Genomic DNA, 27,487 nt, shown 5'->3' with positions numbered 1-27,487 from the left:
TTTTTGTACAGAGCGTTGTGAATGTGTTAGCATTTAGACTAGCCCCATTCATTCCTAAGGATCCAAACAGGGATGAATTTAGAAGCCACCAAACACTTCTATGTTTTCCCTATTTAAAGACTGTTACATGAGTAGTTACACGAGTAAGTATGGTGGCATACTTACATACTCTGTTTAGTTTAAGTGCACGCATTGAATAAAGATAGGTATGCACCAATTTGTCCAAGTTGAGGCAAAAACAGCAAAACATTGAAAAACGGGGGTGTTCTCCCTTAAAAGGCGTCTGTTACAGTGGCGGACGGTGACTTCACTTTCAAGGAGCGAGAATTCAAAATTTATGTCCACTCATCATATCAAAATATGTGTTCGTTGAGTCATGTCAACCTTGTGCATCATGCGTCATGTCAAAATACGTGCCCGCCGCACACGAGTCGAAAGGGTTCATGATAAATGAGACGCTAAGAGTAAGAGTATCTGGCAAACGCGAGCGTTTCTTTAATCATAAACCAATTCAAAGCATCTGTAGCAGACACATATTTTGACACGACACGTGATATAAGTTTACATGACGCCCGAACACATATTTTGACATTGAGGGCCAAATACATGTTGTGCCGAGCTTCGCATCATGTTCCCTTGAAAAAGAAGTCACCCGCCGCCACTGGTCTGTTATATTAAATCTTTATAAAAGTGTGGAATAAAAAAAATTACAAGAATCTAAACAGAATACGTCTTTAAAATATTAAATAGGATACATTTCATTATTTTTCATAAATAAATCTTAAAATATACAAAATAGTGTCAAATTATTATAATTAGTCAAATGTACACACTCAGAATAAAAGGTGCAAAAGCTGTCACTGGAGCAATAACCTTTCAAAAAGTACCTAAAAATTACAAAAAGGAAAATAAGGATACCGCACAGGTACCTAAATGGTACTTAATAGGACCTTCATGGGTACCGCCCCAGTGACAGCTTTTCTTCTGAGAGTGCAGAAAATGTTAATACTAACAAACCATCAAAGTTTACAAAATACACTCGTCGTTACTCATATCCTGAGTAACTTTTGATCCTAGGGTTCATATGCGAGTGACAAAGTCCAAATGGAGGCTGCTGGGCACCTGAAGGAGTTCCAGGGCTTGTGGGGAGAAGCAGAAGGGAAACGTGACCTGGAAACGATACTGTGCGTCCATCATCAGCTGGGACGACCCATCACGCTCGTGTAGTAATGCCTGTAACCATAGAAACAGACTCAGGACCAATCAGAAGTCTAATGCTGTGTTCAGACCAGCCATGGTAGAGGCGTCAAGCGTGAGTGATTTCAATGTAAAGTCAATGTAAAGATGCGTTGATGCGCGTCTGGACTCTGGAGGTCTCGATTCCACCTCATTTGCGCGTCTAGTTCGTATGCATGGCGTGAATTGAACTTTGAAAAGCGCGAGTTGAAAAATTTGAACTTTGGCGGAAAACACGCCGTGTTAAACAATCAGGAGCTTGCTCTAGTAGTGTCGTGATTACAGGAAGCAAGCGGAGTCGCAGAAGCCTATGGAAGGCCATGGCGCAAATTTTCGCGTGAATGTCTCGATGACAATAAGTTCACGTGCAAATAAAGCGAGTAAACTCAAAATGTTCAAGTGTCAAACTAGACGAGGTAGACGCAAATGTGACTCCTTAAACGCGGGTGGTGTGACTTCACGGTAATGCTGCATTCAGAACATCAGCGGTAGAGGCGTCAAGCGTGAGTGATTTCAATGTTAAGTCAATGTGAAGACGCGTTGACGGGTGTCTGGAGGACTGAGGCGTTTAGCGTGCCACAGTAGACGCAAATTGAGCATTGCGTGGCAAACACGTGATTTGAAACATTTTAACTTTGGCGGAAAAATGGCCCGCATTAACCAATCAGGAGCTTGATTGGTTGACGTGATTACAAGAAGCGAGCAGAGTCGCAGAAGCCCCTCCCATGACGCAAATTTCCACTTGAATGTCTCGATGACTAGAATTTCCTGTACAGCTTTCACACGCAAATGAAGCGAAACTGTTCAAGCAGCAAACTACACGCTGTAGACGAGCATTTGATGCCTCAAACGCGGCTGGTGTGAACCCATGGTAAGGCTGGACGAAACTCACATTTTTCTATTAAATGACCACACAAACTGTTTAAAGGGTAATTGAAGACAATTTTAATTTTTCGATTGAACTACTACTTTAAGAAAAAAAAAGCCTTACCTGCACCTTGCGGACAAAAGATGGAGTGACTCGCTTTTCGAAATCATCAATGGGTGTGTATGAGTTCAGGATTTTTACAATCTAACAAAAAAGAAAGATTTTAAACGCTTTAATAAAATAATATAGGAAAATACAAATCATATGCATCGATTAAAAATAAAGGAGTCAACGTGCTATAAAATTGTGCTTTGAATAGTTTGCACCTGCACAGGCGAGAGCTCAGAGCATCTCTGTTTGATCTCAGCAGCATCTTCATCTGTGGTTTTGTTAACCTGAAGAAGCCAAGCCACCTGAGACAGCGGCCCCAACATTTCCATAGTGCAGGCGCCCGGCAGACCCTTCTCTCGCAGCCACTCCTCCAGGTAACTGATGTTACACCTGAAACAGACACACCCGTCTATCTTTATTTTTGAGTATGTTGTATCCCACAATGCAATGCATTTCCAGTGTGCGTAAGTATAAAAATGTATTCAAAATATCACACTTTCAAGCATCTATATTGTATATTGACACAGTATGCACATTTACTAATGTGTGCATACATGCATGACTTTATTGTCACATATCACATAAATCAAAAGCACAGGTTGGCACCTGATCTGCATGCCCTTGCGGCAGGAGCAAAGGTCTTTCCTAAGCAGGATGCTGTTGACTGATGTAGATCCGATCAGGTAGAAGAGCTGTCTGATCACCTGACCCTGCAGCTGCGGCTCCATGACCTGCTTCTCCATGCATGCGTGAAACACGGACAGCTGCTGGAGAATAGACGTCATGGTGTATGACTGGCCACGGGCGTGGTCCTCCCCGTCCTCGTACACGCTGCTGGAGCGCTTGCGGAAGCCGGTGGGCTTCATGCTGGAGATGCCTTGAAGACTCTCGTGCTCCAACATCCCAGGGACTAAAAGATAAGATAACCAATGATGAAATACTTAAATATTAAAATGACACAGGATTATTAAAACAATTTTGATCGCAGTCTTAAATATCCTGCCGGATCAGACAACAGTTTGAGACTATTTTTATAACTCCAAGGGGAACACACCTTATTGAAAGAAACCTTATTTATTTTCTTAAATCACAAATGTTAATCTGTGACTTTGAAAGGCTACTATATTTATAATTTCCATACTAATCATGGGATAAAGCGCATCCTCCATCAAATTGATGAACTGATGGTAGATGTTGATGGCGAGGTCACTGAGGATCTGTCTGTGCTCTGACAGGTCAAAGTTCTTCAGGCAGTTTTTATTCTGACGAGGAGTGTTTTGCTTCTTGAACTCCTGTTGATAGAAGACAAGAAATCTGATTTATTTATGCATCAGAAATATTGTATGGAAAGGACAATTTGTCAATTTTAAATACATGTTTATTAAATGCACAATACGTTATTTTTCCCACTAGAGATCGCTAAAAACAGTAAACAGTCCTACTCCGCGCCATTGACAAGTTATTTAATCAATTAAGAGAAAACCCTTCCCTGACTATGACGATACATATTTCCGCTATTATCCACTAGGTGGCACTCTTACACAACTAAAACATACATTAAAACTCTGTGTAAGTTTTGATCATCATTCTGAATCTGATCACTAACAAAATTCCTTTAAAAAATGCAATTATCTCAGAATTTTGCTCAAAATTTGGTATTTTTGAAGAAACCTACCCATATTTAAGAGTTGATAAAAGAGAACTAATAAAGGTAGGATGAAACTTTTTTGTTTGAAAGCAGAGGTTTTGTTCTTTCATTTAATATATTGTATTTTTATATATTTAACCCATTAAGTGGCGCTGTCCCGTGGGCGAGACACCTACATTTACTTCAACATTTTCCATGTAAATGTTATGTTTATCACAACAAACTATATGTTGTTGGAAAGGTCTAAGCTTCTAGAATACATATTTCAACAGTGTTTTATAAAATACATTATGTAGGGAGAGCTCTAAGAATGTAGTTTTCATATTTCAGAACCTTTTTGCAGTAATAATAATGCAGTGACAGTAATTTATTAATTTGTGAGTATGCAGCAAACCGTTGACACCTAGTGGCCATTGTTGGTAAAACCACTAAAAGTGTGACACAAACCTCATGTTTTGTGATTTTAACTTGAAATTTGGATCAGAACTACTTAAGATTTATGGCTTCATGTTTGAATTATTACTTTTGTAAAATATTAAAATTTTTATAATTTTATTTATAAATTAATATGTTATGGAATTATTTTTATTTATTAAAATAAATGCTATAACAATTTATTTATTTAATATTTTCACCTGCTGACACTTCTATGGCATTAAACTTTTGTGAAAATCATAAAAAATGCTGCCACTGGCTGGCAACTTTTTTTTTAATCGCTGGCGGGGAAAGATTTAAAAATGCTGGCGGGGAAAGAGTTAAGAAAATTGTTTTTGCGATACTTGGATGCCATAGGCTGATCGGTCTACGCAGTGCCACATCAACTCAAACACAACTATGAGGGTGCACCGAAATTTTGTCCGCCGGAAATTTTCGGTCGAAAATGACATTATCGGTTTTCGGACGAAAATAAATGGCGCTTCACTACTCAGATTTTAATCTAACAGGTGTGTACAAATACTTCAAATGACACACAAGTTCTGTGTGATGCTACACTGCCCGTGATTGTACTTTAATCTGTCTCTAGTGTCAGAGATCACGCGCATTGACTGGCAATTAAACGTAGTATTAACAACATTATTACTGTTTTGTATCTAACAGTTTTCTAGATCTTTATGTTATTTAGATAATAAAGCTGTTAAATTTGATTTTGTTGCAGAACATTTACTTTTGTTTTATTTTTTTATAAAATGTTGATTTAATTATTTTATTGGTTTGTAGTTATTTGTTTGTAGTTCAACTCAGGTTCATTAAATTAATAAAACAAAAATCTATTATTATTATTATTATAATTAAACAAAAACTTTTTTCATTTTCGGCTATTTAAAGTTTCGATCATCCAGAACTTTCACTATTGTACTAAAATTTTACATTTTGATGCATCACTAATTTCTATTGGGTCAAAAATGGAAACAAAAGACAATCCGGACATGTCACCATTGACAGGCACCCCTAAAATTGGTGACAATTGGCAAACACTAAAAATTCTCTCGATTTTAACATTCTTAAAAACATTTGAGATAATTTTAAATACACAAATCATAAATATATATACACATGAAAGATCTCCTGACCTCTTCTCCACTGTACTGCTTGAGGCAGTTGAGGAAGCGATGCGTGTTAGACAGCCAGAAGGACAAAACTTCAAAATTTTCTTGATTCTCCTGAAATCATAATCATTATTAGAAAAACATCACTAATTTATTAGTTTTTAAGTATTGTTTGTACAATAAAAGGTTGTTGGGTACACAAGTTACAAAGACATTTAGTTTGCAGGGACATCTTACCATAACAACCTCTTTGATAGAGAAGATGACGTTGTGCATGAGAGATTTGAGTTTGTTTTCGTCGTTCAGATAGTCAGCGTGTCTCACACACATGAAGAGAAGATGAGCAGCCAGACCAGGGATCAAACAAACGCCAACACTACGAGGTCTCAGACCTGGAAAAGACAAACAAATGACTGTTAGTGTGTGTGTTGGTCATTTATTTAAGGTATAGGTCAGCCAATAATAAAAAGTGTGTCACTGAATGATCCATTATGGACTTTTGTTATTGTGTTTTGTCTTTACTGGTGATTCTCGCGAAATTAGACTTGTGAGGTGTCATGAAATATTTTGATTAAAAAGTAAATGCTATCAAAATAAGAAGCATACAGTTACAAACATCTCTTCATGTACTATTTTGCACATGATTTCAAATGACATCATACAAATCAATTTTGTTGATTTTTATCATTACCGCAATGTGTCCATGACTGGATTTGGGTTCTTTGACATGGAAATATTTATAATTAAAAAATCTAAAAAATAAAAAGCTTCAGTGCATGTTATGCTATCAACATTTACATTAAAGAAACATGTGGTATTTGGTGATCATTGGTAAATGTAGAGACAATAATAATATAAATGTGTCCAAGACCAATTTTCTCATCCTCCGCTATAATTTTCAATCATTGTTTAAGCCCTCAAGGAACTAATTTTTTTTTTTAATTGTTGGAAGGGACATAATTGAATGTGACCCTCAAGATGGCTACCAGGTAAGCAGTTCTTATTTTTTCTCTTCAGATAAAAGTAAAAATGTTGTTTTTCATGGATTTAGACAACTTTTAGTTCTCATTACCGAAACATGAGTTTGTAAATGCATATATTTAATGTAATACCATGTTGCGGTAATGATCATTTTTGATAATGATAATCTAAAAATGTAAATAATTCTATATGAAATATTTTTTAAATCCTCTAAAAATAATGGTTATAAGTTCAGACCTTAATCTTATATGTGCAAAAAAAAAATTGGCTTCAAGGGCTTGAAGTGTTACCCAGTATTAGGGATGGGCATTCGATTAAGTTTTCTTTGTCGATCGTCAGGAGAATTAACGATCGACTATCGATTAATCATTAATATTTTTATAATAAAATTTGTTATTTAACTTTTATACTTAAAAAAGGCAATGAATATAAATATACAGCGTGTTTTTCCTCGATGAGACCTTTATTACAAGATCAACTTGTGGCAGACAGTTAAACTATGTTTCAAACATGTGATTGTGCGTGCATGTGCGGTGTTCTAAAGCAGCGGAACCTGCAGCTGCAAGCCAGCGTTCTTAAACAGAGACCTCATTATTAGTTCCAAAATAAAAAAAAACAAAAAACAGATTCATGTTTAACATTAAATTAAACAAAAAACATAACACTTAGATCTGAAAGGTTTTGTCAAAATGTAACTCAAAATTATTCAAGCCAGAAGAAAGTGCAAGATATTAGCCTTCCTAACATTAGGCTATAACAAATTAGGCTACTTAAAGCCTAATTAAAAATAACTAACTTTAGTAACTCGCATAAAACTTCTGCACCAGTCTACTGATTTTTTTTTTTGAGAAATAAAAGCATGTTTTGGGGTCAGACGCGACCGCAACCCATGGTGACCGCCAGTCCAGCCGCTGCCGAAAACAGCCGCTCCAAGGAGACTGACCGGGATGCACAGGTACCTCAGCGCTAACTTGGCTTATTCCGCATACAGAGTATGTGTGAAACAGCGTGCGTTTTCTGAGCCCCATTTACCATTGTATAATTATACTAACATAGTCTTTTCGTTTTTATTTGTTGTAAAACAGCAGTAAACACAAATTTACTATGGTCTCCAACTCCACAATATACCATAACCATGGTATTTGTAGTTAAATTGCGGAAATACAAATCGTTTTTAATCTGCAAAAAAAAAACATTTTTACAATGATAAAATCATGGCTAATTTTCCTAAGGTAGTAATTACAAAATGATATATGTTTGAAAGACGGAGATGCGCACCTGTCAATCTATTACATAACAGAGCGAGGCCAGAGACAAACATGCTCATAAACGGGAGTAATATGGGATAATGTGTGCATCTTTGAATAACTGTAAGTATACATTTCTTTTAAATATTTGTTTGTCATATAAACTTTTAAGACATGGCCTAATAATGCTTTTTTTCACTTTTATTGCTCATTTAGACTTATTGTGCGGGTAACAGCGTTTTTGACGCATTTACCTCAGAGATTATTTTAGCAATAGGCTATTGCTTTTTTCCGGTAATAATAATACAATTTATATTTCAATCCTGTTTCATTGTCTGTTTATTCATTTCATTATGCTGTTATGTTAATGTGAGGATATTTATTTGCCATATGAAACGTGCCGTTATATGAATACTTTTGTATAATATTCAAATTATATGCGGAATAATGTGTGCATCTTTAAATAACTGTAGGAATACAGTTGCTTATTTTTGTCATAAAGTTTTGAGAAATAATAATATTGTAAGGATTTATTTCCATATGAGACGCTTTTTGTCGTTGAATACTCTCGTTAATTATTTGGAAATCATATACATACATAGTAGGAAATATATAATGTGGAAGGGTAGACTTGCAAAGTTACTCTGCTTATTGTGGAGATAAATAAAGCATTGCAAAACTGCTGATTTGATCAATTCAGATCCTGACCACCAGGCTAGAGATTTTAAACATCCTTAATCCACACTTACTAGTCTGTCAAATAATATCTAAAATATATTGTTTTGTAAAAAAATGATGCTTTGTTCTATTGTTTATGCGGAAAAGTGTTCACAGAAAGTGTCAATCACATGAACGTTTTATGCAGAATAAGCGGTCAGCAGCAACGGGTGCTTGACGGATTCGCCGCACACAGAAGCAAACGCACTGCATATGGAGTATTTGTGAAACAGGAGTTAGATAAAAAAATGCATTAGATTAATTGATCACAAATTACGAAATCGGCGAAATTCTTAACAATCAATTATCGATCGTCGATTAATTATGCCCATCCCTACCCAGTATGAGCGTCTGGATCAGCCTGCCTTCGTCTTCTTTCTTGTATTCCAACATTCCCAGGTATTCCTTGGGCACTGCTGGCGCTGCTCTCTGATTGGCTGTTTGAAGAAATGAAACATGGAGGATGAGACCAGAGAGTCTAAACCTAAAAAAAAAATAAGAGAGAGAGAGCGTTACCTGTTTCAGTTGTCTGAAGAGCTTTGATTTGGTCTTGCAGTCTCTTTATCAGTCTGTCCTTCATGTCTAGTTGCTCCTCAAAGTCCTAAAACAGACAAAAAATAAGTTGGACACTTTAACTTCCATAAGACCTGAAAATCCATATGTAAATAAATAAACAGATGAACACACACCATGTTTTCGGCTGTGAGATGTGTTGTCTCCTGTCTGAGTTTGTTCTTGGCTTCGCTCTCGGACTGCTGAACTTTCTGTAGCTGCAGATTCTCCTCCCGAAGATCAACCATCTGTCTTTCCATCTCATCTCTACTTCTCTCCATCTCCAGAATCCTCTTCTCCAAGTTCCTGTGAAGAGATGCAGACACACGACATCGTTCATCCCTCCTCTTCTGTATAAGTGCTAATGTAGAGTTAAATAAACATCTCACCGTCTCTGTAATCCCTCCTTTTCAAACGCCAGCTGAAGATCTATTGATAACTTGTTTATTTTCTCTGGCACATGACAATTCAAGATTTATATTAATATTATTTACACAATCTGGCAACAAGCTTTCTCTGTACTAAAGCTGAAAACGTTACGTTTTGCAATCATACGACTCCGTGAATTGAAATTGATTCCACATTGATAATTTGTTGCACAAATAAAGCAATGAAAATGTCATTACCGGTCATCTCAATATTCTGATCTTGTAACTGGGTCTCCAGCTCGTGTTTGTTACGGGTCAGCTCTGACACCTGCTGCTTCAGTTCAGGAATCACCTGCAGACACAAAACAGCAAAGCAAGACATCATTCATTAAACCCTTCCCGAAACGCCTGCTTCTACATACTACAATACAGACCCACAAACAGGATCCTCGCACCCTACCATGTTTTCGGCAGTAAGACGGGTCACTTCTTGTGCGATGCTGTTGTTAATGTCGCTCTTCTCCTGAAAGAAAGCTTGAAGTTGTTTGTTTTCTTTGTTTAAATGTTCGTTTTTATATACCAGCGTTTCCACCCGACTCTCGTAAGCGTCCTTCTGCTCCCGCAGCTGGTTCTCCATCACTCTGAGAGAAAAACTTACAAATCAAACAAATTCACATGCAATACATACAAAGACTACGAATTTCATTTAAAATCTTTGAAGTTCATACTTAGCAGCTTTCTCCATTTCATCGAAAGCAGAGAGAAGATCAACTTCATCGTTATTATTTGAGACTTCCTCATGCAGCCTGGAGTTAAAGAGATGAATTAGGCACTTGAAAATGATGGCAGAAAACTATCGGCATAAATTATTACAATAAATGAAAAGCACCTGCGAATGAACTCTTCCTCTTTAGCTTCACCCAACAGCTGCCTCGTAATCACACTTATCTTAGCTGAGGACAGAAAAAAGACGAAAACTACATTACACAACATAAAATTTAACATAATGTACCATAACATAACGTTAGGTAACGTATAACATAACATTTAACAGAATATATTGTAGCATAACATTTAACATAACGTAATACCTACTGTTATGTAACACACACTGAAAGGTAATATAAAACGATACATATTGTAACACATAATGTAACTTAATACATAATGTCACGTAACGACACTTAAGGTAAAACTTAGCACATAAGACGTAACGTCACATAATGTAACCACACTTACCTTAACACGTAGCACATCAGACATAGCGTCACATAAAATAGCCAAACTTAACTTAACACATAATGTAACTTGTAGCATCAACATAGCATCACATAAAGTAACTAACGTTACACTTAACGTAACACGTAGCACATAAGACATAACGTCATATAACGTAACCACACTTAACGTAACACGTAACATAGCACATAAAACATAACATCACATAATGTAACCACACTTAACGTAACACGTTGCACATAAGACATAGCGTCATATAACGTAACCACACTTAAGGGCTCGTTATAGTTGTGCGTAGGTCCTACGGCGTAGGTTCCGCGTTGGTTTTCATTTACGATGTGCAAACACACCCGCAATCCGCTGGTTGGCAGTATACAGGCGTGTAACCACAGTAACAGCACGACCGTCAAAGAAGAAGATGTTTGGCAATTTAGCCCACAAATGAAGAAGAAGCAGCAACCTGTTATGTTTGATTTGAGAAGACCACCAATGATGGAAGTAAATTAACAGTGACTTTTGTTGCAGTTTCAGTTAAATCACTCCTCAACTTGGCTCATCATTGTTTTCACCGTTGCAAACGGAAATACCTATGACGCAGTCTTTTTTACCTGACGGGAGGGGTTCTGGTGGACCAATCACCGCGCTTGTGATTCGGGTAGAACTGACGCGCTGTTAAAAATTTTGCGAGGTGCATGTCAGGCTACGCACAGGCTACAGATAACCTACGGCATAGCTACAGCGTAGAGTTTACGTACAACTATGAATCGGGCTTTAACCTAACTTGTAGCACATATGACATAACGTCACATTATGTAACCACACTTAACGTAACACAAAGCACATAAGACATAACGTCACATAATGTAACCACACTTAACATAACCACACTTAACGTAACACAAAGCACATAAGACATAACGTCACATTATGTAAACACACTTAACGTAACACGTGACGTTGCACATAAGACATAACGCCAATGTAAACACACTTAACGTAACACGTTGCACATAAGACATAACGTCATATAACGTAACCACACTTAACCTAACTTGTAGCACATATGACATAACGTCACATTATGTAACCACACTTAACGTAACACGTAGTACATAAGACATAATGTCACATAATGAAACCACACTTAACGTAACACTTAGCACATAGACATGACGTCACATAATGTAACCATACTTAACGTAACACGTGACGTTGCACATAAGACATAACGCCAATGTAAACACACTTAACGTAACACTTAGCACATAGACATGACGTCACATGTAACCATACTTAACGTAACACGTGACGTTGCACATAAGACATAACGCCAATGTAAACACACTTAACGTAACACTTAGCATATAGACATGACGTCACATAATGTAACCATACTTAACGTAACACATGACGTTGCACATAAGACATAACGCCAATGTAAACACACTTAACGTAACACTTAGCACATAGACATGACGTCACATAATGTAACCACACTTAACGTAACACGTGACGTTGCACATAAGACATAACGCCAATGTAAACACACTTAACGTAACACTTAGCACATAGACATGACGTCACATAATGTAACCATACTTAACGTAATACGTGACGTTGCACATAAGACATAAAGCCAATGTAAACACACTTAACGTAACACTTAGCACATAGACATGATGTCACATAATGTAACCACACTTAACGTAACACGTGACGTTGCACATAAGACATAACGCCAATGTAAACACACTTAACGTAACACTTAGCACATAGACATGACGTCACATAATGTAACCATACTTAACGTAACACGTGACGTTGCACATAAGACATAACGCCAATGTAAACACACTTAACGTAACACTTAGCACATAGACATGACGTCACATAATGTAACCATACTTAACGTAACACGTGACGTTGCACATAAGACATAACGCCAATGTAAACACACTTAACGTGACACGTAGTACATAAGACATAACGTCACATAATGTAACCACACTTAACGTAACACAAAGCACATAACATAACACATGACATATAATGTAAATAACATTCACATGAAACAATTTACATCAGTCATCGCCAATGTACATCACCCCATCAAGGGCGTATGTTGTATGATGTAATAATCATGACCTATGTCTGTAGTTTTACCTCGGGCTTGTTGACTTTGAGCTTTCATGGTTTTGTCAGCTTCATCTCTCTGCATCTGCAGGCTGTTAATTTCCTTCCGTAAATCTGGTATGACCTTTAACCATCACATAAATCAAAACATTTACTATGTGAAGGACATACAGACTCTCTATTTACATTTACAGTCCCTTTTAATGACCCCAACCTGAAATGGAACCCAGAGGTGGAGGTGTGATTCACCTTGACGTGTTTTGTGAGCTGCTGCAGTTGTTCCTGTATTTCTGCATTGATGCGTTGATCTTCTTGCAGCTGCGCCTGCAGTCGGACTCTTTCCTCTCTCAGTTTGCGGTTCTCCTCTTGAAGAGCCTCAATCTCTTTCTCTGAATCTTCTTTCTGGAGTTCACTGTTGTGCTCTGCCACCCTGACATAACAGAAATGGACACGGTTTGGACAAACTGATCATTGCATACATTTCAGTTTTCACAACATCACCCAACATTTTGTGTTTAAAGAAAGAAATTCATGTGGGTTTGAACTTCAAATCTCTTACTTTCTAAGTCTCTCTTCCCTCTCCAAATCTTCCATCAGTTTTGTTTTCATGTTCTCAAAGTTATCTGACGACAGAAACATATCACAATGAATTACACTCATAAATCTTCATTATTAGCGTTTAAAATCACATCACTTTGACTTCACCTCTCATCTGCTGGGTCGTGTCCTTTAGGCTCTGCTCCAAAGCTTTATTTGCCTGAATAAGTTTCTTATTTTCATTCTGAAGCAGAGCGACTGCCTTAGAGAAGAGATCAAATAAAAAATCATCATCATGGCATTCAATACAGTATCAAAAAAAACTTGACATTTCATGAATATCTCACTATAAATATAAAAACTGTATGTAAACTATAAACACATGTATGGTTAATACATAAACACTGAGATTAGCTATATGATTGTGAAATTTAAAACAGTACAAATGTACGTACATAGTTTTAATAAACTTAAAAAAAGTTTTTCCCTGTCGTGATGTATATCCAAGTGAATCGCACTGCAAAAAATGACTTTCTTACTTAGTATTTTTGTCTTGTTTTCTCAGTGGAATAAGAAAGATTTTCTTGAATTAAGTGTTTATAAAAAAGAAAACTTATTTCAAGAAAATTTTTCTTCATTTTGGTCATTTTGCTCATCAAGAAAATAAATCTTAATGTAAGATATTTTTACTGAAAACTAGGCAAAAATACTAAGTTAGAAAGTCATTTTTTGCAGTGCGGCTCCTGAAATGGGAATAAAGGTAGAGCGGGACTTGAATTGATCCATCGAGAATTTAACGGACTGTTGGAAGTAGGGGTGTGACGAGACACTTAATCCACGAGACGAGACGAAACACGAGATTGGGTTCATGAGAACGAGACGAGACGATATTTTTACACTTTTTAAGAAACCCTCAATGACAAAATAAATGAATAAGAAACTGAAATCACATTATTTTTTAAATGTTTTAACTAATCAAGGACTAGCCCTAACAATTATTTTGCTAACTGATAATGAAGTAATTTGTAATTTTGGGGTAATAAAAATAGACCGAAGTGAGCAGTAGCATTTAAAATTACATAATAACGAAGATGCAATAATAATTGGTTCAAATAAAGTATTAAAACCAAGTTACATTAAACAACATTTCGTGGCCTATAAATAAAAAGCATTATGTATGTATTATAACAAATGCCTGCAGGGGGCGATAGAGGACTCGTCTCACGGACGCTGTTTTCACTTTAACTTTCACTTTAGACAGAGAGAAACGCTTATTTTTAGTCAAACAATGTTTAAATCCATATTAATATTTAATATATGTCCATTTGAAGAGTTTGGTTGCAAAACGCGATAAACGCCATTTTTGAAAAAAAATTAGTTACTGACAAAATCAGTATTATATCAGGTCAGTAGTTAAAAGTAAATTCTTAATTTTAAGCAAAATCCAATATCCGCCATCTTATGTCCCTTTTTTTCCAAAATGCGATAAACGCCACTGCTCCTTTTTTACAGAACGCAATAAATCCATTCCAGAAATTACAGCCCACCATCCACGCAATGTAAACAAACAATGGCGCGGCGCGTTGAGTACACGGAGTCCTAGTTTTCCTCATCTACTTTGTACTTCGTGATCAACAAACAAAACAAAATAATACTTTAATTGCATTGATAAACATGTGATGGTTTTCTGTGACGGGAAAGAAATGCCATCAACATCTAATAATTTACGCGAAGCACTCGGGAGACGGGTGCTTATCTCCCGACAGCATCAAGTTTCTCATGCTAACAGACTGACCCCAGGGTATCTTATGAAAAACTTTACATTATTTTACTAAAAGTCAACGAAAATCAAGCAGGACTAAAACATTTTACAGCTGATCGCTGTGAAAAATGCTAAGCGCCGACATCAAGTATAACCGCAGCAATATGACAGTGATCTTAATATGACAAAGTAAGTGTTTTGATTAATGACATTAATGTTTATTTTTTAGTCAGTGTGTACAACTGTTCAACTAAATGAATATAAAATGGCAAAGATGAATGCACATTTGTACATTGAATTAATAGATTTCGAGCATTTTGAAACAAAAACTGTCATGGATTTATTGCATTTTGTGGAAATAATTAGTTTTTATAATAAATCTTTGAAAATCAAGTTATGGATTTGAATTTTTTATGTTTTTATAACCTAAAGATGCTATGTGAAAGTTTGTAACAGAAAATAGTGGTTTTCATCTTGTCACTTTCTTGGTATAGAAAACACGTTTTTACCGAAATTTGTGAAAATGGATTTATTGCGTTTTGGAACCAAACTCTTCATTTCTTTACACTAGAAATCTCGTCGCATGTCAAATATCTAATGCTACGTACACACCAAACGCGGGGCATCGCGTTACTCGCTCTAGATTACTTGTGTGATTTAACTTCGTGTCATGCAAATTTTTTGCTCGGGTTGAATATTTTCAACTTAGGCGAAGATGCGTTTGAGGCGAAATAGCGCGTGTTTTTGCTGCAAACGCGCCGCCCATATCACGTCATTTGTATCTCCCCACGCGAGGACGCGTCAGATTGGGTCTTTGCATTGACTTTGCATGTAATCTACTCGCGCAAATCGTTGAACTCGTGTCTGGTGTAAACCCTCAGTTAAAAATAGGCACCAGAGCGATGTTTGTGGTAACCGTGGTATAAGAGGAATAATTGACTCCAGTCCTTTGAATTATAAGAAAATAATGCACACCCGCGGTGTTGGCACTCTATGCGTCGCGGCTGAATGGGATTAACGTAAGCATTACTTTCCATGAGAAGTAACTAAGTAACGCAATTAGTTACTTTTTTGGGGAGTAACTTAATATTGTAATGCATTACTTTCAAAAGTAACTTTTCCCAACACTGGAAAGAAGTGTCTTTTATTGTTGTAATACAAGTCAGTGTGTCTTCACCTGTTTGGCCTCTTCTGTGTTTTTTCTCTCCTTTTCCTCTAAAGCCATCCTCTCATTGGTTAGTTTGTTAAGCTCCGCCTCCAAAGCTTGAACCTTTTCCATTCCCTGAGCACGTGCATTAGACAAACTTGTGACTCTTTCCATGAGGCTCAGATTCTCTTTATTCTAGATAAAAGAGAGAGATAAGGCGTCACCAGTTTTCACTTGCATTTATGCAAATTTTTTAAAGGCGGAGTCCACGATGTTTGAAAGCCAATGTTGATATTTGAAATCACCTAAACAAACACGCCCCTACCCCAATAGATTCTGGACCTTCTGTGATAGACCCGCCCCACACATATGCAACCCGGCAAGGATGTCGGTTAGTAGACACGCTCCTTACTGCTGATTGGCTATAAGTGTGTTTTGGTAGTCGGCCCGTCTCCTTTTCCAAAGCGTTTTTCAAACATTGTGGACTCCGCCTTTAAGTCCTTACATATTTATTTTATAATAATTCAATGTACCTGCTCTTCAACTTTCTTACGAAGCTGTTGTACTCTATACGAAAGCTGAACATTGATCACCAGCCTGCGCATGGTCTGAAACCTCCGGCGGACCAACCAGGCCCGAGCGTATTTCTGCAGAACCAAAGCCTTGTGTTCTGCCACCATCTACAACAAGACAAGCACACACAAACAATGAAATATCCAAAATATCTGGCATACATCAGCGCCATCAATCCACAGCAAGCATTAGCTACGGTATCATCTAGGTTAACTATAGACCCGACTATAGAGTCTGGCTATGCGTAACCCACTTCTAGCTTAAATGAACTTGCATTTGTTTACGTGTCTTTTTTGCCAAAATAACTTGTGAGATGTATGATACTTATCATGAAAGCAAGTCAACAGCGATAACAAGGTGTTTGGTTTTATTTATTTATTTTATTTCATTTCATTTATCTATTAAATTTTCACTGACAGCCTTGTTTTAGCCTAGACGTCTGAGCTGTGTTTGGGTGGCTATTAGATCCTTGGACGCAAAATTGCTTGCTGGGAAGTTAACAGTAAAGGTGTCTGAGATATAAGTCTTGCCTTTTTGTAATGCTTGCGAGCCCTCCATCCTCTGGTAAAGGCCTGTATGGTGATTGTAGCGATCCGGACAAGCTGGTAAACCCTCCGTACCAGATAACCACGACAGTGTCTCTGAATTACTAAAGCGGCCCAGCCCTGCTTCAGTGCTAAAGCCGTCACGGTTTGCCTGTGTGAGACAAGCAGGAAACCATTTTGTATACATGTCTGATGGGCATTTTAGACTGTTGAATCTTGTCTCGCTATTTTTCAGTAGTGGTCGATTAATATGTCTCACCTGATCTTCTTCTTCCCCCTGATGTACTGTTGGATGGTGATGGCTGCATCTCTCATGTGCAGGAACCGTCGTCTTTGCCTCCAGCCCCTCGCGTGCTTTTGGATGGTCACGCATGCCGCGCGAAGATGATCCAAACGCAGCTTCTCCAGATACGCCACCTGTCCCGCCCGGAAGAAGATCTTGGTCCGACCAAACTTGTACTGGTTTGAATCCTGTAAGAATGCGGGAGCAGAAATTATGTTTATCGAATCTGGTTTGAATGCATCATCAGGTTCTTCAAAATGGAGGTTGTCTTACAGGAATGAGTCTCTGTAGGACCATCCTGCACGTCTGTTTCTTCTCTTCTGACTTCAACTCCGACTGACTCATCAAAATACTGTAACGGCTGTAAAACTCGATGTATGTCCACCTGTTAACGACAGATTAGAGTAAATCAGCTTTTATATTAGACCTGGTATGCAATGAGGATGTCTCACTTAAAGCCAGTTGGGGTTTAAAAACAGTAATAGGTTTTATTAATAAAATCAAAAAGCTGAATTGTGAGTATATAGCAAATACATTTTTGCAAAATGTAGCATTTTTGGCAGCTTCTCTTCCCAAGTGATTATTCAGCTTCAGTGATAAACAGCCGACATGAGTACCAAATGTATTGTGGTGGTGTGCCAAATAATACAATGGCCTTCAGTTCAGACCATCGGTGTCCAACCATGCGTAAGATGGTGTGAGATTCCAGAAAACTTTTTTTGACTATCACAGGAGTATCGCTTACCTCGATGGGTAACTTTGGGCGCTGATGCGAATGGTCTCCAAAACTCCACAGGCCCTCAGCTGCTGTACCACACGCTTCGAATCATACCTGAGCAAACACATTCAAGTTCACATCAACAAACACTCGCAAATGTGCAAGTACATGTAAACATACTGTAAGAGTCACTTACTCAAATGGGAGTTTCTCTTCATTTGGTTTTATGCAGCGCACATAATGGGGTGTGGTTGCGTTCAGCGTCTCCATTAACAGGTACAAGGAACTTCGAAACTATAATCACATGAAGTGGACTGTTACATCTACTCTGAGATATTATGATTCATGACATGCATTAAAGGGACACTGCACTTTTTTTGAAAAAAAAAAAAAAAATTCCAGCTCGTCTTTAGTTAAAAATGTGTTTTTTACTGTTTTGGAATCCATTCAGCCGATATTGTGGTTTGGCCCTACCACTTTTAGCATAGCTTAGCATAATCCATTGAATCTAATTAGACCATTAGCATCTCGCTAAAAAACCCCAAAGAGTTTGATATTTTTCCTATTTAAAACTTGACTCTTCTGTAGTTACATTGTGTACTAAGACCGACAGAAAATTAAAAGTTGTGATTTTCTAGGCAGATAAGGCTAGGACTATACTCTCATTCTGGCGTAATAATCAAGGACCTTGCTGCCGCAACACGGCTGCAGGAGGCGCAATGATATTACACAGTCCCCGAAAATAGTCCCCTGCTATTGAAAGTAAGCAAGGGGACTATTTTCAGGTTTTGCATAATATCATTGCGCCTCGCAACTTTTGATTTTCTGTCCGTCTTAGCAGTTTTAAATAGAAAAAATATCGAAACTCTTTGGTTATTTTTGAGCGCGATGCTAATGGTGTAATCAGATTCAATGGATTGTGCTAAGCTATGCTAAAAGTTTAAAATGCCCCAATTTGGGTGGGAGTAAAAACGTGCTGTTTTCGCTAATGCTCATAATCCCTTTACCAACAGGCAGTAGCTGCGTTTCCATTGAAGATTTGCGCAAAACTTTAGCGTTATTTTCTAAATGTCAACATAAAACTTTTGCAAAATGACAACATTTCCGTTAACCCATGTAATGCAACTTAAAGTCATTCCAAAAACCATGGCGGCGAGTGTGTTTGGCCTTATAAAACGTCACGCAGACCGACATGCGTAAGTCATCAAAATAGTGCGAGAGCGACTTAAACGCATACAGAGCAGTCAACTCCCAAATCCCAAAGCTTTCACGTTAGTTTGTAGGGGTGTCAACAATAATCGATTCGGCAATGCATCGCAATGCGCGCATGCACGATTCAGCATCGATGCAGCAAAGTGCCATAATCGATTATGTCACTGTTTATTTTCTGGCCTCGAGTGGACAATACTTCCGGGGGCATAACAAGGCGGAGAAAGATGACCGTGATAGACGGGTAATTAAAAACCATGAAAAGTGGACATATGGGCACATTTCGGATTCTACGAAGTTAATGGGAAACTAGAAAAGACTTGCTGTGTGTAAATTCTCATCTCAGGTATATAATTGTCATTGTCTTAAAGCTGCTAAGCTTCCGTTTTTGTTGAGAATAGTTGCACTTGACTGATTAAAAATTTGCTTTGTTGTGTACAGTAGAATTCTGATGCACCACAATTCATTGTAGAATCGAATTGAATTGTTACCTGGTGAATAGTAATTGAATCGAATTGTGAGGGCAGTGCCACTGCACACCCCTATTAGTTCGATCTAATGCGCTTGTCGGTTCTTGTGACCCCGAAGTAGTCTTCCAATCATACATATACCGTGCCATATTTAAAGTATGATCATGTGACTTTTATTAGGGCTGTGACGATACATCGCGTTCCCCATTAAAAAGACCTGCCTAAAATCGATTCTGAATCGCAAAGCTCCAATTCGGTGTTTCATGCATAGCTTGTGCGTGTAATACGGCTCTGTGATCATTAGGAAGTCCCTATCAATCTAAAATCACTACGAGTTTGACTAGTTTATAATGTGAATTTAAAAAAGCGTCAAACACAATCAATTCAAAATATTTTTATTATCATGAAAATACCTGAAACAATATGAAGAACAGCGATATAAATATCCTTTTAGACATTTCCTGGAATAGCATTTATAATGCTACTTCTTCTGTGGCACAAATGACGTTTCTACACGAGAGCGCCCTCTGGCTTTTGGATTTGGCGGCATTTCACCGTAATTCATTCAAATTCATTCATTGAGAAAACGTGCATTTGCTAGATTAATCGTCACAGCCCTAACTTTTAAAAACTGTTTCCATTGCAGTTTTGCGATATATTCCTTGTTCAAATTCCCCGAAAACCACCTCAAAATTTTTTTTTTTGCGATATATGCGTGTTCATGCGAAATTGCCGTTGGGCACATTTTCAATTCACTACATCAATTTGCGCACTTTACAGGGTAATGGAAACACTTTCAGTTAAAATAGATTTGATGCCTGTGAAGACAACAGTATCTTACTATTGAGACGGTGGACAGCATACAACTCACTGAGGGTGGAAACTACTGTATGGTAATGTAGGACTGACAGTCATGGCCGTGGGCGAGGCTTTAACAGTGTGACATCACATTAACAAGAAAATCAAAACATGTCTTATGAAACTGCTCTGGTTTAATGGGGTTTAAAAAAGAAGTGGGTGGATTTTGTTCATTGTACAATGGTTGTGTTCACGCACCGCCAACACACAAACACCTTGTAAAAGTGGATTTCGCGTAATATGTGCCCTGGATATATAGATACCTTTTCTCCTACTGTGGACCTCAGCTGTTTGTTTACACCTTTGGCTCTGGGTTGTGCCGGTGTTACTTTTATGTTTTTGCGACCAGAGTTTGGTTCTTCCTCTTGAAAGAATTCAGCTACGAGAGCAAACTAAAAACACAGAATTTGAAATCATATTGTCAGCTGATATTGTGTTGTCATTTAGACTCAATCAAGACATTGGTTTATTACCTGACTAGAGCGCATGAGGTCGACCAGCTCTTCATAAAGAGTGTCTCTGTTCTTCTCCAAAAAACCTTTACACTGGTATTCAACCTAAAACAGTCATCATATTTTACACAGTCCATTTGTGAGGATACAGATGACACAGAGATAATCGTATCTTACCTTGTCTGCAAAATGCTGGATCAAAAAGGAGTCAGTAGACATACGTGGTTTCTCGAACAGCGCATTTGAGCCTAGAAAATTATATAATTTTTGCAGCCAATTCTTATCGGTTCCTTGAGGGAACTGTGGAAAAATAAACACACAAAAGCAACGAATCAGTTACGAAACAAACTCACAAGAAACAAAAAAACAACAACCAATGAGATCAAAATTGGCGTACTAAAAATAGAAAGCAAGCAATGATTTTCTTACCAGACACTCCTCATCCAGAAGGTCCAGAATTCCCATCTTAGCCTCGATGAGATCAATGACGGGCTGGTTGTCATAAAAATCGATAAGCGTCCAGGGAATGTCCTCTTTCATGTATTCCTCCTGCTCCAGTTTAAACACATGCTAACAGGACGATAATCGGGTTTAGTGATGATATTCTCTTAAAAATCCCCAAAACACAAAAAATGTAACACAGAAGATGAATTACCAAGTTAAACTGCTGTTGTAGCTTCTCATTGGCGTAGTTGATGCAGAACTGCTCGAAACTGTTAACGTCAAATGTCTCAAATCTAAAAGAAGCAAATGTTTGTTTTGCTCACACTTGAAACAAACACCAAACATTAGACATGACCTTAGGAACACAATTTGCTCTGTCTTGTCATGCTTTTGACTCAAAATCACACATAAGTATCTGTCTTATAATACAAATGTAGTTGAATCCAGGCTAACATACCCATAAATATCCAACACCCCAATAAATGAATGTTGTTTCCCAGGGACCTTCAGTGCCTTGTTGATTTTGTGGATGACCCAGTCGAAAAGAAGAGCATATATGTGTTTCGCCAGGGCATCACGGGCATTGACGGCCCGCTCCTTGGGTTGCGGTTTGACCACAGTCTCCGCCGATAGGACGATGCGCCGATGACATAACCAGCGACACATGCCATCCATGTTGACGCCCATCAGGTCACAAAACACCTCCAGGTGAGGGTCACTTGACTGGGGAAAATGGATAAAGAAGGTTGAAAAAGATCACAGAGGAGATCTAAAATAAACTAATATGAAGTCTTAAAACATCCTATGAGTGTTAGTTTGTCTCTACAGTATCTTATAAAACCAAACGTGTCACTTACATTGATGGTTGATTTTTCCGTGTTTTGAGCTTTGATGACCGTGTTTCCTAAATGCAGAATTCCAGCAAGAACCTTAAAGATATCCATCTGAAAATTCTCATTAAGACCTGTAGGGAAACATTATTAAAACAGTTGAACAATGTGGCTCTTTATGAACTGATGCTTATTTGATGAATCAGATCTGAGATTTCTTTGTGTATCGGTTTTCATTACCCAGCAAGTTGAAGGTTCTGCGTGTTTCTGCCATGTCGACTTGGTCGTCCACACCCTCAATCTCCATCTCACCGCCCATGCAAGTGTAGTTAAACTCGTCTGCACTCACTTATGGACACAGAATAAATGTATTTAGTTGTTTAACATGAAATTAATTTTATTTAATTTCTGTAACATTTATGTTAAATCTCTTTATGTAAGAGAAACAACTGAAAATACACAGAATTTAATTTAAATTAATTAATTAACTGTTTTGCCTGCAAACAATGTGTGTGTTTCGTTACGTTTTGATATGATGTGCAAAGAAAACTCACATAGTTTCAAGCTTTTAAACTCTGGTTGATTTGCGCAGGCACACATTTGATAGAAGATGTGATAATTCCTCTCGTTCTCTGACTGCATGGACAAAATTTAAACAATGAGTGTTTGTTTCTTTATTCATTATTGGATTGCATGCAAAAAAAGAAAACCAACTACACAAGGAAAAGTAATTCTTAAGAAAATTCTAATTCTTTAAACTAGAGATGCACCGATAAAAACATTTCCCACCGATACCGATTATCCCATCAGATATCGCCTGATACCGATAGTTTGGTGGTTATATTAAGTTGCATTAACTAAATTTTGAATGTTATTCATTCATATAATGAGAATTAATATTGAAATAGCCGATAGTGCTAAAAATTGCTTTTATCGGCCTAAACCGATTATTGACCGATATATCGGTGCATCTCTACTTTAAACTAAGGATGCACTGATAAAATGGCCTATAATTGGTATCGGCATATAAAAGCATTTTCCCCCCCTATCGGACATTGTCCGGGTGCTTAAAAAAGCCGATTATTAGGGCAGTTTGTACACTCTGCACTTCTATGATTTCACAACATACTTTTTAGTGATAGGCCAATATATTGATCAGCCAAAAAATATTTTCAATCGGCCAGTAAATTTCTCTATTACTTAAATTTGTTGTTTGTAATGAAAAGACACTCAATGCAAAGCCAAAGTCTGACAGACAGTAAAATGACCAATCATTATTTACTTTTTAACATGACGTGTTGTTGTGTCACACACACACACCACCACACTAGTTCAACACACTTATTTAAACAGTACTGTGAGATGTCAGATCACATTAATTATGTCTTATTATGTAAATATGTTTTAAGTACTCTCAAAGTTATATTTAAAATGTTATGGATAACAAATGTTCATTTAGTTACACCAATTTTCTGTTTGTCTCTTATTTACTGTAATAACATGTGTGTTATATCGGCATCATATCTCCCATACAGCTTTCTTAATATCGGTGTCTGCATTGGCCATAAAAAAAATGAGGTCGACCACTAACAATAATTTAAAACAAGAAGTTAAAATCTAAAATATCGGTATCTATTGGTATCGGTAATTGGCACAGAAATTTTGTATTGCTGCTTTAAACTCTTGTCACCTGAAACACAACTCTTGACTTTTCCAGCAGATACGTCCTCATATTAGCACCAATGATCTGGTATTTTCTGTCAAAGCTGATCTCTGTGTATTTCCCAAAGCGGCTGCTGTTATCATTCCTGGTAGTTTTTGCATTACCAATGGCCTGTAAACACGGGAGAACTGATTTTCTCAAAATAAACAAATTTATCAGATGAAAAACCATCCCAGATTAAACAAAACTTAGCTTTACCTCAGTAATCGGGTTGGATGCCAAAACTCTGTCCTCCACTCGAGTATTGCTGCTAGATTTGCTCACCATTGCAAAATATCGCATAGCATACCGAGCAGATACGGTCTTTCCAGCCCCTGACTCGCCACTCACAATGATGGACTGATTCTTATTATTCCTGCAGCATAATCATATATACTGAACACACATTTATTTGTATATGTAAGATATGTACGTAATAATCCTTCCACTATTATTTACAATACACTATGTTGGGTTTCTTTACCTGGCCATTTGTTTATAAGCCTCCTCTGCCACTGCAAATATATGAGGGTCCAGGTCGCCCATGTTTTGGCCTGAGTATGCATGGATGACTGCATCTCCATAGATGGGGAGCTGTTTGTATGGATTGACTGCCACCAGAATAATTCCTGTGACATAAAAGATGAATGTATAGCACACAAAGCCATCTACATGAAAAATGTATATTGGTGCAAAACCTACCACAATATGTATAGATGATTTTGGACTCGACAAATCGGATTTTGAGGTTGTGTAGCACGGCCGGTTCATGGAGATAGCTGAGAGCCGTGAGGTCATTCTCCCCAACCAAAATGTCTGGGTTACGGAGGGGTGGCAACTTCTCACCCCCTTCCAAAGGATACTGCAACTCCTTCATCATCAAACATTACACAGAGTTTTATATGTATGTAAACACATTTACTTTTTACATTTAGCAGACACTTTTATCCGCATTCGAGGTATTTTATACATTTTTATCAGTATTTGGGTGATTATCACGAAATCCAAATTTAGAAGGTGTCCAGCATCAGAATTTTTAAAAAGCCCTTGAAGCCAATTTTTTTTGCACATATAAGATTAAGGTCTGAATTTACTATTACCATTAATATTATTTTCTATAGAATTATTAAAATTTTTTAGATTATAAAAAATTATCATTACCGCAACATGATATTACATTAAATATATTGCCTTTACAATCTCATGTTTCGGTAATGAGAACTAAAAAGTTGTCTAGTAACTATGACAAACAACATTTCAACTTTTATCTGCCATCTTGAGTGTCACAGTCAATTATGTCCCTTCCAACAATCAAAAAAAAAAAGTTAGTTCCTTAAAGGCTTTAACAATGATTAAAAATTGTTGCGGAGGATGAGAAAATTGGTCTCGGACACATTAATATTTCTTATTTTTGTATCTACATTTACCAATGATCACCAAATATCACATGTTTCTTTACTGTAAATGTTTATGGTATAGCATGCACTGAAGCTTTTTATGTTTTAGATTTTTTAATTATAAATATTTCCATGTCAAAGAACCCAAATCCAAAAATGTCCTCCTTAAATGTGGAAAAAACAACAAAATTGGTTTGTATGATGTAATTTGAAATCATGTGCAAAATAGTATGTGAAGAGATGTTTGTAACTGTATGGTTCTTATTTTTAAACTCTTACTTTGCATTTACTTTTTTTTATCAAAATGTTTCATGACACATCATAAGTCTAATTTCGCGAGAATCACCCATTTGTGTTTCCTGGGAATCGAACCCACAACCTTTGTGCTGCTAACTCAATGCCCACTATGCATATGTATACAGGACCATACAGGCTATGCTGTATATCTTTTTAACATAAGACCATATACATACAATAGACCCTATACTTTATTTACATATAATAAAGTATTTAAAGTACTAAAAAAAGAAATGAAACTTTAGGCTATATTTCATAAATACATTTCTGAATGAAAGAGACTCATATCATATCTGAAGATATCTTTATCATTCAATACTATAGGCCTACATTTTTTAATGTAGCCTAAATACTTGTGTGTACTGTTTAAAAGTCTTTACCGTCCCATCCTCCAGCTGTATTTCCAGTTCTTTGTCTCCAGGTTGGAAATCTTTAAGAATTTCCGCAGACTTCCACACATGTTCAGTGTCAGGGATCCATACCCTGTTAAACTATAATATAAACCTCACATTAACACGGTGTGCTTTGACGAGACCTCGTATGTTTTAGTAAATATCAACTCAAAACTGACAGCGAGTACAGGAATGTTAACCATATGCCACGCATATAACCAAGTTTGCGCCAACAACATCGGTCATATGCTTCAAACAGTATTATTTTATGAAATGCATACGAGCTAAACTGAAATATCATGTTAATAAACAAAATGTAAGCAATGAGAGTAAAGCACTTTCCTTTTCGCGCATACCTTTGTGTACAACTCCGACAAAGCCATGGCAACAGTTCCGTCGCTTCATTCACACACAGACTTTCTTCATGTTTGCCACCGTCTCATGACATTTGCCAAATGATAATAATACTCATTCTGCTAACTTTTTGGTCATGACACCTGTTACACGTCGGGGGATCCCTGTGTGAACTTGTGTGGGAAGTTCCGCGCACCTGTGACCGCTTGTGAAACTATGAATCCTACTATGGCGAGCGCTTGATTATTATCATAATCTTAGCATTCAATACGCGAAATAAAAATATATTACCGTTTATCTGACAAGAAAACAAATTATTATAGAGTTCCAATTTGCTGGAATTTTATGAATATTATTAAAGCATTTCAAATCTTTTTTTCTTCGCAATAGTGGGGTCCGTAATATATGTGGACCTTGACTGCTTCCCAGTTCTCACTGTGCGCGAGTCTCGTGACACATTGCTTACAATAGAGGTGTGTTCATTTGAACAAGGATCTGACAGACAAGAGAAACAGGATACTGTGCTTACTCATACAAGTATGTAGAGAATGATCCTCAAACATAGTACCAGACATGAAGACAAGTTTTCTTTTGATTTAGTGCAGAACAGTGTGACAATTCGGTAAATAATGTGATGTTCGTGCATGAACAAGCACATAGCAGCGTCACAAGTATGTACAGTAGGCTACAGCACTTGACAAAATGACAGTGTACTGTAGTGTGTTATTATTATACATACTCACGCAGACTGCATACTACTTGAAATGCGTGTGACGTGTCTCAATGCGTGTGCAGTAATTGGTGGCTGAAAATGGTGGCGGGTTATTAAGATATAAAAGCACCAAGCGGTCGCACTGAATCCCAATGATA

General features: G+C 37.3%; 1 protein-coding gene across 3 annotated transcripts; it reads right to left on the bottom strand.

Moving 5' to 3' along the window:
- Positions 1–603: 603 nt before the first annotated feature.
- Positions 604–27,018, bottom strand: LOC141364347 (unconventional myosin-Vc-like). 3 transcript variants are annotated; one of them, XM_073868903.1, is made up of 41 exons: positions 26,620–27,018; positions 26,252–26,362; positions 24,880–25,048; positions 24,662–24,806; positions 24,397–24,553; positions 24,166–24,309; positions 23,030–23,111; positions 22,716–22,823; positions 22,503–22,609; positions 22,103–22,368; positions 21,857–21,938; positions 21,631–21,771; positions 21,379–21,501; positions 21,223–21,306; positions 21,013–21,141; positions 18,409–18,506; positions 18,240–18,326; positions 17,768–17,879; positions 17,471–17,682; positions 17,197–17,362; positions 16,627–16,773; positions 16,124–16,288; positions 13,353–13,446; positions 13,207–13,270; positions 12,897–13,077; positions 12,678–12,771; positions 10,165–10,228; positions 10,004–10,081; positions 9,736–9,928; positions 9,534–9,627; positions 9,297–9,336; positions 9,045–9,213; positions 8,872–8,956; positions 8,694–8,792; positions 5,648–5,802; positions 5,435–5,524; positions 3,357–3,507; positions 2,822–3,125; positions 2,431–2,605; positions 2,228–2,308; positions 604–1,233 (listed from the first exon to the last, which is right to left on the bottom strand). In XM_073868903.1, exons 1-41 carry the CDS (start codon positions 26,644–26,646, stop codon positions 1,081–1,083), a joined length of 5,226 nt encoding a protein of 1,741 aa, XP_073725004.1. In that variant the 5' UTR covers positions 26,647–27,018; the 3' UTR covers positions 604–1,080. The 3 variants fall into 3 exon arrangements, with proteins under 3 accessions (XP_073725004.1, XP_073725002.1, XP_073725003.1); XM_073868901.1 differs by having other exon boundaries at positions 9,297–9,360; positions 26,620–27,016; XM_073868902.1 differs by having other exon boundaries at positions 9,297–9,360; positions 9,736–9,916; positions 26,620–27,015.
- Positions 27,019–27,487: the final 469 nt, after the last annotated feature.

This window comes from Misgurnus anguillicaudatus, chromosome 6 (genome assembly GCF_027580225.2).
Source record: "Misgurnus anguillicaudatus chromosome 6, ASM2758022v2, whole genome shotgun sequence".
Taxonomy (NCBI): domain Eukaryota; kingdom Metazoa; phylum Chordata; class Actinopteri; order Cypriniformes; family Cobitidae; genus Misgurnus; species Misgurnus anguillicaudatus.
The sequence above is the reverse complement of the archived record's forward strand: the minus strand, read 5'-3'. Positions and strand labels throughout refer to the sequence as shown.